This window comes from Hippocampus guttulatus, chromosome 1, assembly GCF_054856545.1.
Source record: "Hippocampus guttulatus isolate MCC_2025c chromosome 1, RoL_Hgut_1.0, whole genome shotgun sequence".
NCBI classification, from domain to species: domain Eukaryota; kingdom Metazoa; phylum Chordata; class Actinopteri; order Syngnathiformes; family Syngnathidae; genus Hippocampus; species Hippocampus guttulatus.
The window spans coordinates 14,011,560-14,026,819 of NC_141261.1; the positions used below are offsets into that span (position 1 = coordinate 14,011,560).

At 45.2% G+C, this 15,260-nt stretch overlaps 1 protein-coding gene across 2 annotated transcripts; it reads right to left on the reverse strand.

Annotated features, from left to right (window-relative positions):
* Positions 1–4,725: 4,725 nt before the first annotated feature.
* Positions 4,726–9,289, reverse strand: lig4 (ligase IV, DNA, ATP-dependent). 2 transcript variants are annotated; one of them, XM_086111531.1, is made up of 3 exons: positions 9,070–9,289; positions 6,135–8,202; positions 4,726–6,069 (listed from the first exon to the last, which is right to left on the reverse strand). In XM_086111531.1, the coding sequence occupies exons 2-3, from the start codon at positions 8,195–8,197 to the stop codon at positions 5,400–5,402; spliced, it is 2,733 nt and encodes a 910-aa protein (XP_085967657.1). In that variant the 5' UTR covers positions 8,198–8,202; positions 9,070–9,289; the 3' UTR covers positions 4,726–5,399. The 2 variants fall into 2 exon arrangements, with proteins under 2 accessions (XP_085967657.1, XP_085967668.1); XM_086111542.1 differs by lacking the exon at positions 9,070–9,289 and adding an exon at positions 8,766–8,930.
* Positions 9,290–15,260: the final 5,971 nt, after the last annotated feature.

Below are 15,260 nucleotides of genomic sequence, written 5' to 3' on the forward strand. Positions count from 1 at the left end.
TTTTAGCCTTTAGTGCTTTAACGCTAACATGGACAATGATTTGCCTCTGTGTGTATGTGCTATAGGTAAGCAACGAACATTTGAACACAAATGGCACAGTAGCACACGGAAAAACCCAATTTAACTGCAGTCACAGTCATATACTGCGTTCTTTATGCTCTGTGAAGTATACTTTCTGTTGCTCTTCACGCATACTAGAACCAGATAACACACATGTAGGCAGCAAAAAAAAGAGTGTTGCACCACTTGAACGGTTAGGGAGGATGTCTCATTCAAGGGCATCCTGATAGGACCCAAGCAAGCATTACTTGTTAGAGAAATTATGATTATTTTTTTTTTTTTTTGCCAAGGGGGACTTGAACCACGGTCAATGATTTCAAAGCCTGAGACCGAGCTACCGCTCCTAAAGATCTTCCCCATGTTGTCATCGTGTTTACATGACAACCGGAAATTCACTTTACATCGAAGGCGAAGGGCTGCGCGGATGGGTTCGATTACATTGAAAAGCCACTCGCACTCGCATCCGGTGGTGACGCTCCTCATTCTTGCGCAATTGATAAGACATCTCCAGCTCTGACGTTATGCCGCGCACCGCAGTCGCCGCATCCCTCACCTCCACTTGAGGTGAGTCAAGTCCAAAACAGACAATTTGCACTGAAATGTGAAGATTGAGATGTCAAATTTGCAATTAACACGGTCAACTTTATAGGCATACATTGAGTGTGCACCGAGGAAATTATGAGGAGCCTAATAATAATCATGACACTGAAACAATGCACAGAAAGTAGACTGGTTGACGAATATCAACCGGGTGTCTTCAATTTGTTTGCTGTTTGAGGGGTTTTCATGTTACTTTCAGATACAATGGAACAACAAAAGCCGATGACGAGGCATTTCACCAACGTTTACCAGAAGAAAGCTACAAACTCTTGAGAGAATAAGTGATGGTAAACACAATGAGGTGAAGCAATCCTAATGAAGATCCCAGACTACAATAATAACAGTGGTGAACAGCAAATTTTAATCAGAGATGGTTCAATGTGTTCCCGAATTTTTGACATTGATTTTTTTTCTACCACGCCAGGTGTTAATGTTGCTGTTATTGTTTTTCTTCATTATTATTATTATTATGAAACCTGCTGTGCTAGAGAAAAACGAGGGCAGATTCGGAATCAGCACAAACAAAATCATCTAGAAAAGTTACCTGCATCTCTGATTAAAAAAAAACTGTAACATTTGTGGGGGCGGCAATTGTAATTAAGAAGGCGCAGCATCCGAAAGATTCACGAGAATGCTTGTTGCAGTCCACTGGATCTTCAGGAGTCATCTATTCATGTCTGCTCCCTCCCAACTCAACTGAATTTGAACAGCTCAGAGAGGAAACCAACAAATGATTGAAAAACAAAAAAGTGGAATTCTAAAATAACAATGATCCTAAATTAGTTTAGAGCACTTTCAGATGAGTAAAATTAAGTACAAATAGTGACAAGTGAAAGCACCTACAAAGTCCAAAAAGAGGAAGGGCTGGCTGACTCTAAAGTAAAATACATTGAAGTAATCCATCTGAGATGTTATAAAGGGCAACGGATGACTGTTTTCAAAAATGCTGCTGTGTCAGAAAAAGGCTTTGCCACCTGTCGGATGTGAAAAAAGCTCAACTCAACTGCTGCACCAGAAGCGGACTACGCCCTGGATTGGTCGTCATATATATATATATATATAATTATTTCTTTTTAAAAAAATTTTGGGAGGGTGGGGTGTTTTAGCTGTTTTGGCGCCCTGCTGCTCCTGTGCAGATTTCCTTCGTGGCAACACTCCCAACAGAATTACCATCTTTTCCGCTGCTTCTTCCCAGTGATTTTCAAAAGAGCAGAAATTGAGCTTTAGGCTCAACACTGTGCTTCACACAAACACACACACACACGTATACGCCTCACATACACACTCACACACACACACACACACACACACACACACACACACACACACACACACACACGCACGCACGCACATAAATGCCCTGCAGGAGTAAATACTAGTTCAGTACCTCTAATTAAAGCCTGACAGTCATACTAAATTCTAGAATACCTGGAAATAGTCCAGTGTGGGAGAAGCATTTCTGTGTTGTGCTCATACTATCGCACAATGTACTGTTAGCTGTGAGAACTATTCAAATGAAGAAGGCATTCTTCTCACAATTGTTACATTCCTGTCCAACAGAAATTCCTTTTCCATGCTAAAATGTTTGGAACGGAAGCAAAATGTGTTTTGTAATCCCACAAGGTAATCGATACTTCTCGGTTGAAAATGAAAATTGCAAAGTTTTGCAAACGTTTGCTTCAAGGCATGACAATTTGTTTTCATGTATTGTACTTTCAGGTTAGTTTGGCAACTGTATCCTCTATGATATGTTTTGTAAAACAAATGTGCGTCTGTTTGAGAATCAGTAAACAACAGCGCAGTCATTCACGGAGGAGCACCTCGAACGGTTCCTGCCATCAAATTTGGTGGGGTATTGCCTTTTGGGAACAATTTTTGAACAGTGTGAAGGGGAAACGGTGAGTTCCAAGCCTGAGGGGAGATTTCATTGAGGCAAAACTAGAAGTTCACAGTGGATCGGGACTGGGCCAGCCCACCAAAAATGAAAAAAAAATCTGTGTATAATGCATACCTAAAACAAATGCATTCAAATGGATGAAAAAAATATAACAAAATGTCAACCCTTTTTAAAAGAAAATGTGGATGGACCGCCAATATACAATTTGCCATGAAAGACTGGGGTTGGCTCCACAAAAACTCAACCTACCAAACAAAACAAATTAGAAAAATAAAGTGAATAAAAATATTCAAAATATTGGATGCGGGGATCTCCTGTTTAGGGCAATGCTAAGACAGACATGGCCTTTAGAGGGCGCTACAAACTCTGGAAGAAAATGACCTTTAATATACAGTAATTATATTAAAACTGCTTTTTTAGTAACGACTCCTCCGAAAGTTGAAATCTAATATGAATCATTTGCAGAAGTTAAGTACTCAATCGGTGTCTGACATTGGCCTAATCTACGCTTGAATTTGTTGAACAATATTTATAGCTGGCTCACCGATGTTTTTCACAGTCAATCAAACTTCTAATCCCTTTTGGATGGGCTCCATAATTTAGCATTTCGACATTTAAATTTAAATGGCTATTTATTGCTTCTTTCCATCTGGTCATCAACATTTGACTTTTTCGAGTCACGACAATGATGGTCTTTCGAAAGAATACTTCCCACCTACGACATTGCGTCGTCGACGAGGCTTCCGAGTTAGCCGGCAAACACGACATTGACGCTCTTGATGTTGACATCCTGATGACATCATTTCTCAACTACCTTCCTCTCATAAAAACAGTTGAGTCTTGACTTTCAGGGCATAATGGAGGAAAGTGATGAAGAGGACTTGCTTGACATCTTTACAAGGATGGGTTTCCACTTTTTTTTTTAACCTCCCGAGAATAGCAAAGCATCTTGCCATTGAAACAAAAGCTCACGAAGCCCAAATATATAGTTGATTGCCTTTTGTCACCCATGGTACCTGTAAAGGAGAAACTGCCAGATGAGGAAAGTGTCCTGTAACTGGATGACTCCAAGAAAGCCACAGGCAGAAGAGTGTTGTTGCAGCTGTCCGGAACAACAACGATGGTCCTGTCTCAGGGGAGCAGGTAAACTTGAACTCTCTCATCATGATGTGAAAAATGCCGACCCGGGCCAAAGATGAAAAATCTTGCCTTTCTGGACTGGTTCATCCAGATGTGTAAACTGGATTGAACCAAATGAATGCAGCTCATACCTGTCCCAGCCATGCTTAGCCCCCTGATTAGTAATAGAGAATATCCAAAGTTTGGGATCATCTTTCAGTTAATAAAAACATTAAATAAAAAATCAAGAAGGTAAAGTGCAAGAAGTTGCACAACTGCATATCCACCGTAAAGTATACATTGTGAGCTCATTTAATATAGCCCACCACTGGTTGTTTGAATGGATTACAATCCCTCCACCTGCGGAAGGAAAGACGCAGTCTTTGGCCGATGTTCAATTGCTTTATTGAACAAATGCAATCAACGCGTCACAAGCACATTCATGCAATAAGCAGCACGGCTGCGACTGACGCCGAGTCACTCAACCAAGCAATCTGAGTCAAGGTTTAGCCAGTTAGCCTGCACTCTCATCTCAGCTAATACCATGTCCGTCAGGGAGACAGGGCCCTGCCTTTTAAGTCACAGGCCTTCAGTCACGGGCACAGATACTACAGTACATTAGAATGCGATGATGGCGACCCCGAGTGAACAAAAATAATACTTGCACCTCATACTGTATAATTGGTTATTCATTCATTCATTTATTTTCCGATCCGCTTAATCCTCACTAGGGTCCCCCCCCCCACCACCACAACCATGTCACCTTAAAGACTCAGTAGATACCATCGCTCATTTCCCCCCCAAAATTATTTTCGATCCAACAATGCCCAGACACCACGGGTAGCACCCTGGAGTGTGACGAAATGAAGGTTATAACATATCAATGAGTCCCAAGACACGCTGGTGACATTTCGGAAGGCAGAAAATACCAGGTTGTCTTTGCTGTGAGGGGCTTTGCCAGTTTTAAACACCTCATGTGACATACAGCCCACTGTCGGACAGATGAGTGGGATGCTGAAAAGAGGAAAAAGGGGGGGAAAAAACAAGGATCAATTATTTGCCATGTTTATTTTCTTTAAAAAATAATTCAATCAAAAATGCCGCCATTACATGCATTGGAAAAGAATTCATTTTACAAATTCAAATTTCCCCACGCGACAAAAAGCGTGTGGACTACATGAATCTGGAGGGAGATGACCAAAAAAGATGATTAAAAACCAAGTGAGCTACATGCGATGAGCTATGACAATTGCATGATGGGAAATATCAGAAAGTCCAGAATCTCAGCAGTGCACGAATTGCATTCGGGATTTTGTAATAAAATGAAACACGACTCTAAAAACCAAGGCACGAAACCCCTGGAAAGTCATCAAACTCTCATGTATGATGTCGAGGTTCCTCGAAAGTAAGACTAATTTCATTTTTTTTAAAAATACTTTGACATGATTTGACTCGCCGAACAATGCATTGATTCTGAATTATTCGATTTTTGTGCAAGACAAAAAAAAACACGCACAGGCAGACAAGCGACGAGGTGGAAATGACGTCATGACAATTTTCCACAAACTTGCTGAGCTAAAAAGTCCAATCGGGATAATTGGCGGCACGGTCCTCAATTTCTGTCCATCCCGCGACACTGGACGACAAATAAATCCGCGTTCACAAGGCGGCCGCCAGCGCGCCGAGGACGGAATTCCAAGGCCGCGTATCCCAGGGAGGCTTTTCAGACTAAATAGTCGTCGTCGTTCATCAAGCGTCCCGCTTGGATCGAGTCCGTCACCCAGGAATCTCTGACGATTTTGAACTTCTTTCGAAAGCCGCGCCTCAATCCCCTCAAACGCTCGAGTCTGCTTTCGGCCATAACGACGACGTGCGACACGCCTTCCTCCAACTTCTCGACCACCGCGCCTCCGTGGTAACGAAACTCCAGGGCCCTGATATCCAAACCGCTTGCGGAAATGACGCTGGCGGGGTCGTTGACGTCGGCGTAGTCGTCCATGTAAACCCTGAAAGGTCTGAACATACTGGTGGGAAGGTCGCCCCAGCCGTAACGCTCCTCCACTCGGCCCACGTCGACGGCCGCCGAGCCGTCCGCCCCTCCCGCGCGGCCGAACGCTTCCCGCAGCCGCTGTTCGTCCGTGTCCAGGAAGTAGCTGTCGCCGTAGCCGTCGTAGGCCTCGGCGAAGCGTTCCTTGGTGGAGGGCGACATGTGGATCATGTGGCGCGGCTGCCACGCGACCACCCGCTTCTGCTCCAGACACTCCACCAGCCAGGGGGCCCGCACCACGTCGTGCCGGTCGGACAAAATCAGATTCTTCACGCGCACGTTCTCCAGTCCGGCTATGACGCAGTAGGTTTCCGGCCCCGGGTTCTGAACGACGAAACCGCCGCACCTGAAGTCGACGCAACGCAGAGCGGTCATTGTTTCGCCACGGCGACGCGCGAACGAGCGATTTACCTGGCCACGGCTTTCTCCAACTCGGCCTTGGGGTGATCGGCGGTCCCGTTGAGGATGCAGAACTCCACGTCCTCAAAGATGTCCGTCTCCTTGGCGACCCCGGAGAGATCCTGCGGCTTGTAGAGGTCACCGAGCGCCTTCTTGGATCTGGCGGGCATCTTCGGTCTTTTTCTCCGCGGCTCATCGGCGGCGTGGATGCAAAGGTGGCGCGAGGCCAGTTTGCCCGACGCCTTGCCGCGGAGCCGCTCCAGCTCGGTGAGGGTGATGCACTGGTGCCACTCCTTGTCGTCGCGGATCTTCTCGATCCTCGGGAAGCGCAGGGTGCAGTTGGTTTTGTACATGTCGCTGCCGACGATCTCGGCCGCCTTCACCTGAAGGATGACCGAGTTGCAAGGCTCGATGTACACCTCGGGCTTCTCGGTGGCGCACAGGATGTTGGCCGGCGGGTCGTTTTTGCGGTAGACCTTCCAGTGCTTTGCGAGCTTCAAGCCGAGGTCGTACAGCTCCTTCATGGTGTAGCCGGAGCCGATGCGACAGAGCGTGTGGAAAACCGAAGGTCTGTCGCCGACCGTCGGAGCTTCCGCAATGGCGCACAGGAAATGGGACATCATGCCGGCCCTCCTCCCTCTCCCCCAGTAGCCGCCGACAATCAGAACGTCCAGCTCATCCATCAGGCCGCCCACGTATTCCGGCTTGATCTTCAGCCAGCCTTCGCCTCGCTTGTCCGGTTTGTAGACGGAGAGAGGATCCTTCACCATGATGCCCTCTTCTCGGTGGTCGATGGCGTCGTTGAGGGAATTCACCACGTCCAGCGCGGTCCGGGCCTCCGTTTTCAGCACCAAGTGGATGCGGCCGGTCACCGGAGTGAAAACCGTCTGCAGGATCTCGTAGCGCTTCTTCAGCGTTTCCTTGCCGAGCTTCTGGGAGTTGACCAAGAGCACGTCAAAGACGCAGAAGCAAGTCTGCAACTCGGAATCGTCCATGAGTCTCTTGATGTCGAATTTGCTCCCTTTCTGCATGAAAGTCTTTGCGGTCGGGTTGTAAGCCATCATCTCCCCGTCGAGGATGCAATTGACGACGTGGCTTTGGAAGACTTTGTGGATGTGCGGCGTCAGCGAACCCTCGCGGGGCGAGCCGCCAAACTGCTGCGTGTAGTCAAAGGCATTCCGACTGAAGTACTTGTACACGTCGCCGTCTTTATGGAGTTGTATGCGCTCCCCGTCCAGCTTGGTTTCAATGTAAAAAGGGCTGTTTCCCATCTGCTTCTCAACGCCGCCGATGTTCGCGACGGCGGCCAACATGGGTTTGAAGGCGGAGAAAAGTCCGATGGAAACTTCGCTCAGAGACACCGAGGGGTCGTGGAGCTGCTGGCACACTTTGTCCAAATCCGTGGTCACGTTGTAGAGGTCGGCGGCATCCGGGTGGAAGACTTGAAGGACCGTTTCCTTGCTCACGCCGAGCTTCATGTCCTTCAGGATCATTCTGATGAGCCATTTTTGCTCAAGGGCGGAGCTCTGCGTGATGAGGTGCAGCAGGCTGGTTTTCACAAGGTCTTTCTTCTTGCTCGCATTGTTGAGTGCGACCGAGTCAAGAAAATCGTTGACTTCCTTGATGCTGAGCTTTCCCTGGCCGGTGCAGCGCTTCTTGAGCACAAAGTACGCCATGCCGGCAAAGTCTCCGGATTCTCCTTGAGACGCGGTCGGTGTGCGGTAGTTCAATAGCTTGTTGGCTTCGGGACCGTTTTTCGGGAGGCATAAAACGTCGATGTAGAGTTTAGCGAGCATGTTTTCTTTGATGCCGTAAGCCATTCGCTCACGCTCGAATGAGGGAACAATGAGACGCATCGCCGGGAAGAAAGAGTCGGTTGTTTTGGGCTCATCCTTATGCAGGGCAGTGTGGAACGTTCTCCATGACGCGATAAAATCCCCGAGGGTCTTGGACTTTTCTGGGCGGAGTTTCAATTTCTGGATTTTTTCTAAAGTATTACACAGGTGAAGGAAGGGGACTTGAGCGGCGACGATCGACGGTTGATCGCCCGCGGTGCTTTTCGACGTCCCCTCCATTTATTCTGAAATAAATGAAAACTTTTATCAATCAGTCTATATCCTGGCAAATAATGTAACTCGATCTCAATATGAGTGAAATGTAACTACATTTTGAGCATTTAGTTTGAAACATGTCTGTTGCACTCTCGAAGCGCAACGTGGTGCTCTGTTTGACAAGAAATATTGTCTTCTCCCTTGTTCAATATTACAGAGCCCCGGACATGGCGTGGGGGGTGGGGGTGATCCTCACAATACACAATGTAAGCACCAAATTCAAATTTGTGGCAGTGAAATTGGTAAAGTTGCATACAAATCACTAATGTGTGGGTTTAACATCATTATCATGAAAATTAAATGATAATTTTCCTGTCCAATGCGCAGCGATTGCCCCGGCCTCTGACTCGATCTGAATATTTTCATAGAAAGCTATTTCACAGCTATTTCATGGCCACAAACTAATACACGTATTTTGTGTACATGTGATAGATCAATTGATAAATCCAATTCAAATTCAATTATCCCTTGAGGCAAATTAGATTGTCACAACTAACATATTCACAATGACACCATCATAGGAGAAACCAACCATTTCAGGGTGCACTCGGCCTTCTGCCCGGTAGTCAGCTGGGAGTTCCGTGAAAGTAAAACCCCAATCTCATCCATTTTTCTACCTGCGTTTACAGAGGACGTGACGCCATTCCACTGTCCTCGGGAACATATTTCACACATTTCTAGGTCGTAATTTGATCGCACAAACTCACCTGGCGTTAAAAAAAAAGTCGAATCATAAGGTTGTAATTTAATTTGGCCCTTCAATGTATGGTTAAGATATATAGACTTAATTTTTTTTAAGTACTGCTGGTGTGAGAGAATGTACTGTATTTGTTTACCTTGTGAGTGGAGCTGTCCGGTTACTTTCCCCAAGCAAAAGCGTACATTTTCAGTTGGTATTTCTTTTAAATCTGTACGGGCTCAAAATTGCGACAGTAACAGTACATGCAACGATACAGTGCATAGCCAAAGAACATTTTTCTAATATCTTTTATCTGTACTCTGTGATTTTTAATCTTAGATACATCGTCGAGTGAATAAAAACACTTCCTGGTTGAGCTAGCTGGAGCCAGACAAAAATGTTCCCCTGGAAACAAAGGCGGAACCAATGTGGTATTATACTGTATGTCAAGAAACAGTAGAATAATACAAATATAAAAAAATATAATGAAATCCACAAACGAAAATTCACAAACATTTACGAAAATATACTGTCCGTGCACAATGAAATATGTCCTGAAAAATAACTACTGGATGTGTGTGCATGTGTTTTGTGTGTGTGCGCGCGCGCTCGCGCGCGAGCATTGGCATATTTGGGGGGAGGGAGCGTCCTGTTGTTTTGTTGTCATTTTGATTCTATTTTTAACTGCACAGCGCTTTGCGTTTTATGAAAAATTCTATATGAATAAAGTTTAATTGATTAATCGATGTGTGTTATGAATTTTAATTTTAATTATATATATATATATATATATATATGTATACTATATATATATATATATATATATATATATATATATATATAGTGTATACATACTGTTTGTGTGTGTGTGTGTGTGTGTGTATACGCACACGCTGCGTATACACAGGTATATAAAATTACCAGCCAACAGGGGGCGACCACTGCTCGTACAAGGGAACGTGGGAAACGCTTGAGCTGCCAGGGTTGTTTACTCGGCTGTTTCGGTGCTTGCTGGAAAAGGTGCGTGTGTGTGCGTGCGCGCGCGCGCGTGCGCGTGGGACTGTCACATGGAACTAGGACGTGCGCTTTGATGTGCTTTCACATGCACAAACCTCAGTGCAGCGGGGAGGAAAAACACTTGCGTCCATTGAGCTGTGCTCGTCGTGGGCGTGCGTGCGCGTGTGCGTGTCTCTAAGAGATTGGGTGACTCGGTGCCGGGGTGCCTCTGCAGCAAAGTGCCTCCTCCTGTCATGCTGGCCTGCAGCGTGCGCGGGGTTTTAGTTACGTAAATCCTGTCGGACTGCAACCAGCCACAAGATAGTAAACAGTTGACGTCACTGCCAAGGAGCAGGGTGGAGGGGTGGGGGATGAGATGCATGCTTGTTTATGGAGCTTGATCCTTCAATCATGGGCTGAAGTGTTAGGTAACGAAGTGAAGAGACTTTGTTCCTGTACCTTATTGATTTATTTGTCAATTTTGTTGATGTGGTATGGACATCACAAAAACATTGGAAAACTTTGCCTTAGAAATGCAACCCTCTAGCTTAATGCTAACATGTAATAGAAACTGCCATAAACATGCTAACATGTAGCATTGATAGATACAGCAATATAATCCCTTTAACTGCAATTTGCACATAAACAATGAAGCAGCACATGAAGACAGATAATATTACAGATAATGCTCACAGGCATATATTATTTATCATCTGAGAAAAATGACAAAATTTTTTTCACTGAATGTGGCGGTGATGTTTGTTTGCCTGGATGACTGCAGTAACCGTGTAACGCGGTGTTCCTCAAGGCATGGATTGTGTGATCGTCATCTTCTCTGTCTCTCTCTCCTTCTCCACAACAGGAGTTTTTGATCAGAATTTACACATGATGAACAGACAATATTTTTGGATTTTTGGGGCAAAGCCATTTTAAACTCGATGAACCTTTTTTTTTTCTTTTGGGTTGGGAAGTAATGACCTTCAGTCAACTAATGCAGCTATCAGCATCCCATTCAGAAGCTCAACACAGATCAACAGCCGCGTGGAAAACAACAATGCTGCTTCTTATGCAACCTTATCACTTGCCCCTTTAAGATGCGCTGCTCCTCGCTGAGCAAAACTCGTGCCATTATATAACATTTAAATGTGATTTAGGTAAAGTAGCGATGTTGTGCTCAATGGGACTTTGCTCTCGCAAGACAGTTTAACTCCCTTTATCTCGCTCGTGTCACTATCATTTGAACCTAATACACACCGCTGCTGATATTACAACAATCAGGAACGATCATTAATGCTTCGTTGAGATGTCAACAACTTCTGTTTGGTGACTTCAGGGTGTGTGGCGAGATGCAAAGTCTTCACGGAGAGCTTACCTTGCCTATAATTCAGGATATACCGTTTGATTGTCTGATGTTAATTTCTATTTGTTATGGTTTTGTAAAACTCAAAACATCATCCACTGAAGTTGGATTGGAAAAGACACAAGGATTCAAAGAGTCTACAATAGGTCTCCTCGACTTACATTACTACCGATACGTCGATCGCGATTAACCTGTTGCCTGACATGTCCCAAGTCGATTGCAAGGGGTGTCAAAAAATTTGTGAGTCTGTGTGCGGGTTATTCATATTCTATATTAATATTATTTTTTTTGTATGTTAGTACATCAGTTTCACTTTCACACACACAAAAAAAAAGTATTTCAGAAATAAAATTACCAAGCGTTCACGGGAAGTTGTTAGCGCTGCATTAGCCGTCTGCAATTGCGGCTTACGATCAGAGCTGTTGCGGTGTATCTTTTTTCATTATTATTATTCTCGTTCAAAGTTTGTTTAATCTGCCATTCGCCGATGGCACTGGCAAAGAATGAGAAAAACCTTTTAAAACCGTACATGTATGTACGATAGTTTCTGCACTTAGGATGATGCAAAAGTCACTTCCTGTCGCCTGTTTCCTCACCCGAATCTGAAAATCAACTCAATCTAACAATGCTATTGATACAGTGGGGAGCAACACACGACATTTATTTTGTTACATTGGAGTATTGGGGGCAACACACATTTTACTCGTGGTTATTTTGATAAGCATCTCTGCTCCATTATATTGAGCTACTGCACTTTCACAACGTTTTTTTTTTCTTTGTAGTATTTCTTGCGCAATTGTTTTGTTTTGGTTTGCCGGAGAGACTTGTCACATGAGTCGGTTCCTCGCCAAGCGAGTGTTACCACTCGCCACGTTTGACTCCACTTCACCAATTAAATTCAGGATCTGAATTTGCACATTCGCATTTCATATTCAGGGCGGACCGATGCGGCAGTGGTTAGCACATCGACCTCACAATGCAAAGGTTCGATTCCAGCGCCGGCCTTCCTGTCTGGAGTTTGCATGTTCTCCCCGTGCCTTCGTGGGTTTTCTCCGGGTACTCCGGATTCCTCCCACATTCCAAAAACATGCATGACAGGCTGACCGAACACTCTAAATTGTCCCTGGGTGTGAGAGTGAGTGCAGATGGTTGTTCGTCTCTGTCTGAGTCTTCTCTCTTTCTGAGAAGCTGACTTGGGTCTTGACTTGCCTTCATAACTACTGTATTATTATTATTATTATTATAATAATACCAAAATATGATTGCTCCTCCCTAAGCTGTCATCAGAAGTATCCAATTAGCAAGACAGAATGACTGCCTATCGCAATCTTACTCAGCAGTACGTGTGCACCAGCGGGATCAAAGTCACACGGGGGCCATGTTTGCGTGCGTGCGTGTCCGCCAAACGCGCCAGTGCCAAGGCTAAAGCTAAAACACACACCAACGCGCACACTCGTACACGCACACTTGGAGGGGCTTAATGGGGACCGCGTGAACATTGAGATGTTGGCCTAAAAAACATCAGGAAACTGGGCCGTCTGTAAGCAAAACGACAAAGGAAAAAAAAAATGTCGTAAAACCGAGATAACATGCTGGCAACAAGAGGCTGACCTTTCGTGTGGCTCATACTTACACAACCGCAGCCCACACGACGGCGTGTTGTTTTGCAGTCTTGGTCCAAAGTCTTGTTGTTGACGTGATTTTCATGTCATTTGCATTTTGTGAAAAGACGTTCGGGTGGCTCAAAGGTAAAAGGGCGCCAACTGGAAGTTGCATGAATCACTCAAAAGTTGAACGTTCCATGCATAAAGGTGGGTAAAAAGGACACTCAAGTAAGAGTACGATTACTTTGGAATAATGTGACTCAAGTGAAAGTCAAAAGTAGCCCTCGGAATAATTACTGGAGAACGTATGTAGTCGCTGAGTGAACTACTCAAGTACTCCAGTAAATTGTGAGTAATTTACCGTTCATTATTTTTTCTTCTCAGAGCATGAACATCGAATATGAAATGCCATTCATCCATCCATCCATTTTCCGAACCGCTTCATCCTCACGAGGGTCGCGGGGGGTGCTGGAGCCTATCCCAGTAGTCTTCGGGCAGTTGGCGAGGAATACCCTGAATCGGTTGCCAGCCAATTGCAGGGCACACACAGACGAACGACCATTCGCACTCACGCTCACACTGAGGGACAATTTAGAGTGTCCAATCAGCTTGCCGTGCATGTTGTTGGAATGTGGGAGGAAACAGTAGTACCCGGAGAAAACCCACACATGCAAACTCCACACAGGGAGGCCGGAGCTGGAATTGAACACGGTAACTCTGCACTGTGAGGTCGATGCGCTAACCGCTGGACCACTAGTCTGCCAAAACTCACACAAGCTAGCCAGGAGTCGAACCTAGCACCTCCTGAGGTGTAGTCCAATGCATTATCCATTGCGCCAATAGTTTCGCCCTGAAATAAAATAATAATAATAATCATGTCGCAGTTGTGCATCAACCACAACAATGGACCCTTACGTGTGTTGCCATCCACTACCATTATTTTTTTTTCCATGCCGAAAGACTAATAAAAACACTATACAATAAATTGATGGCGGCTCGGGCACCCGCGGCGGCTCCTCTCTCTCCTGTGGTTAAGAGGAAAGACATTTCATGTGTGCTTTATATTGCACATACAGCAGATTTGAGAATAAAGTTGACTTGAAGTTGAATTTATCTGTGCATGAAAGGTTTAAAAAAAAAAGTCACTCAGTATCGTGTAATAAAGTAAACTACAATTCCCGAACGACTGTTCAAACTTTCTTCTGTACGGCCGTACAAAAAAAAAGTCATTTCAGTATTATAATTCATTTTATAAGCACAGAACAACAGTTTCAGTTAGTTAGCATTTTTTTTCTCTCCAATTTTAGTTGTTATTTCATTATTTGACTCCACTCATCTTGACTGGAAGCAATGCAACCATAAGAAACGCTCTCATCTAATTAGTTTTACCCGGCGACTGAGAACTGGGGTATTAATAATTCAAACCCCTGGACTGTATTGGGCTTATTGTGGAGAAGGATTTGCAGGACTGCCACGGTGGGACCCCGGCAGATCAATGGAGTGCCACGCATTCATTGCGGGGGGATATAAAAGTCAGCATGTGATGGAAAGGCAGAGCGGCCCTTTTGAGAAAGTGGGTCACGGAGTTCATTGAGGCGGGCTGAAAGCCTCCTTAGGCTGATTCGGGGAGAAATAATGGGGCCAGCCACTTTCAATCCCCTCCAGAGCGGCAGCAGGCTGGCAGGGAGGCCGAGGCCGAGGCCAGCGGTTGGGTTGCGCTTGCCAAAGGAGCAACTCGTCGACCTCCGAAGAGCCTCTTACCTCTTAAAGGCTTGTAATCCGCGGCGTTTGGCACAGCCATCTTCTCTGCCCAGAGATGTTAAATAATTTTTTTTTAAAAAGTCGGAACTACCATTGTCATTTACGAGGGTGGGTGGGGGGAGGGCTCTTTCAGTCCACCATCGCGCTCTCCTTTAAATATTCATCCAATGGGAGATTCATGACTGGAATGTAATGTCGTCATTCTTACTCCGATTGAATGCCCACCTGCCGTCACGAAATGGATGCTAAGATGCCGAGAACACAACACCGCTCGTCACCGTAGTTACACGGTGGTGGCAGAATCACACTTTTGGCGGCTGTTTTTTCAGATGCGACGGTGGCCGTCATCAAGGTGGAGGGAATTGGGAAACACTTCCAACTACGAGTCGGTGGTAACGGCTTCTGGAAAGCAAAAAATAATAATATGTCGGGGAAAAGCCGACTCGATCAGCTCAACTTTACTTGGCGGGTGATCTGAGGCACTTCAAAGGGTGGCGACGCAAGCGCATGCCGAGTCCCGTTGAAGTCAAGTTTGAAGGGGATCGTTTCATTCTGTAGACAGCAACATAAGAAGGTATGACGGTTATCACGCTTGTGTCACCACAGTACCTCAGTAACCTGCATTTT

What these genes read in the sequence shown, in the direction of transcription:
- lig4 (XM_086111531.1), bottom strand. Translation starts at nt 8,197, where the DNA reads ATGGAGGGGACGTCGAAAAGCACCGCGGGCGATCAACCGTCGATCGTC. An exon ending in TTGGAGAAAGCCGTGGCCAG is followed by an intron (nt 6,070 to 6,134) that starts GTAAATCGCTCG and finishes CGTCGACTTCAG; the next exon opens with GTGCGGCGGTTTCGTCGTTC.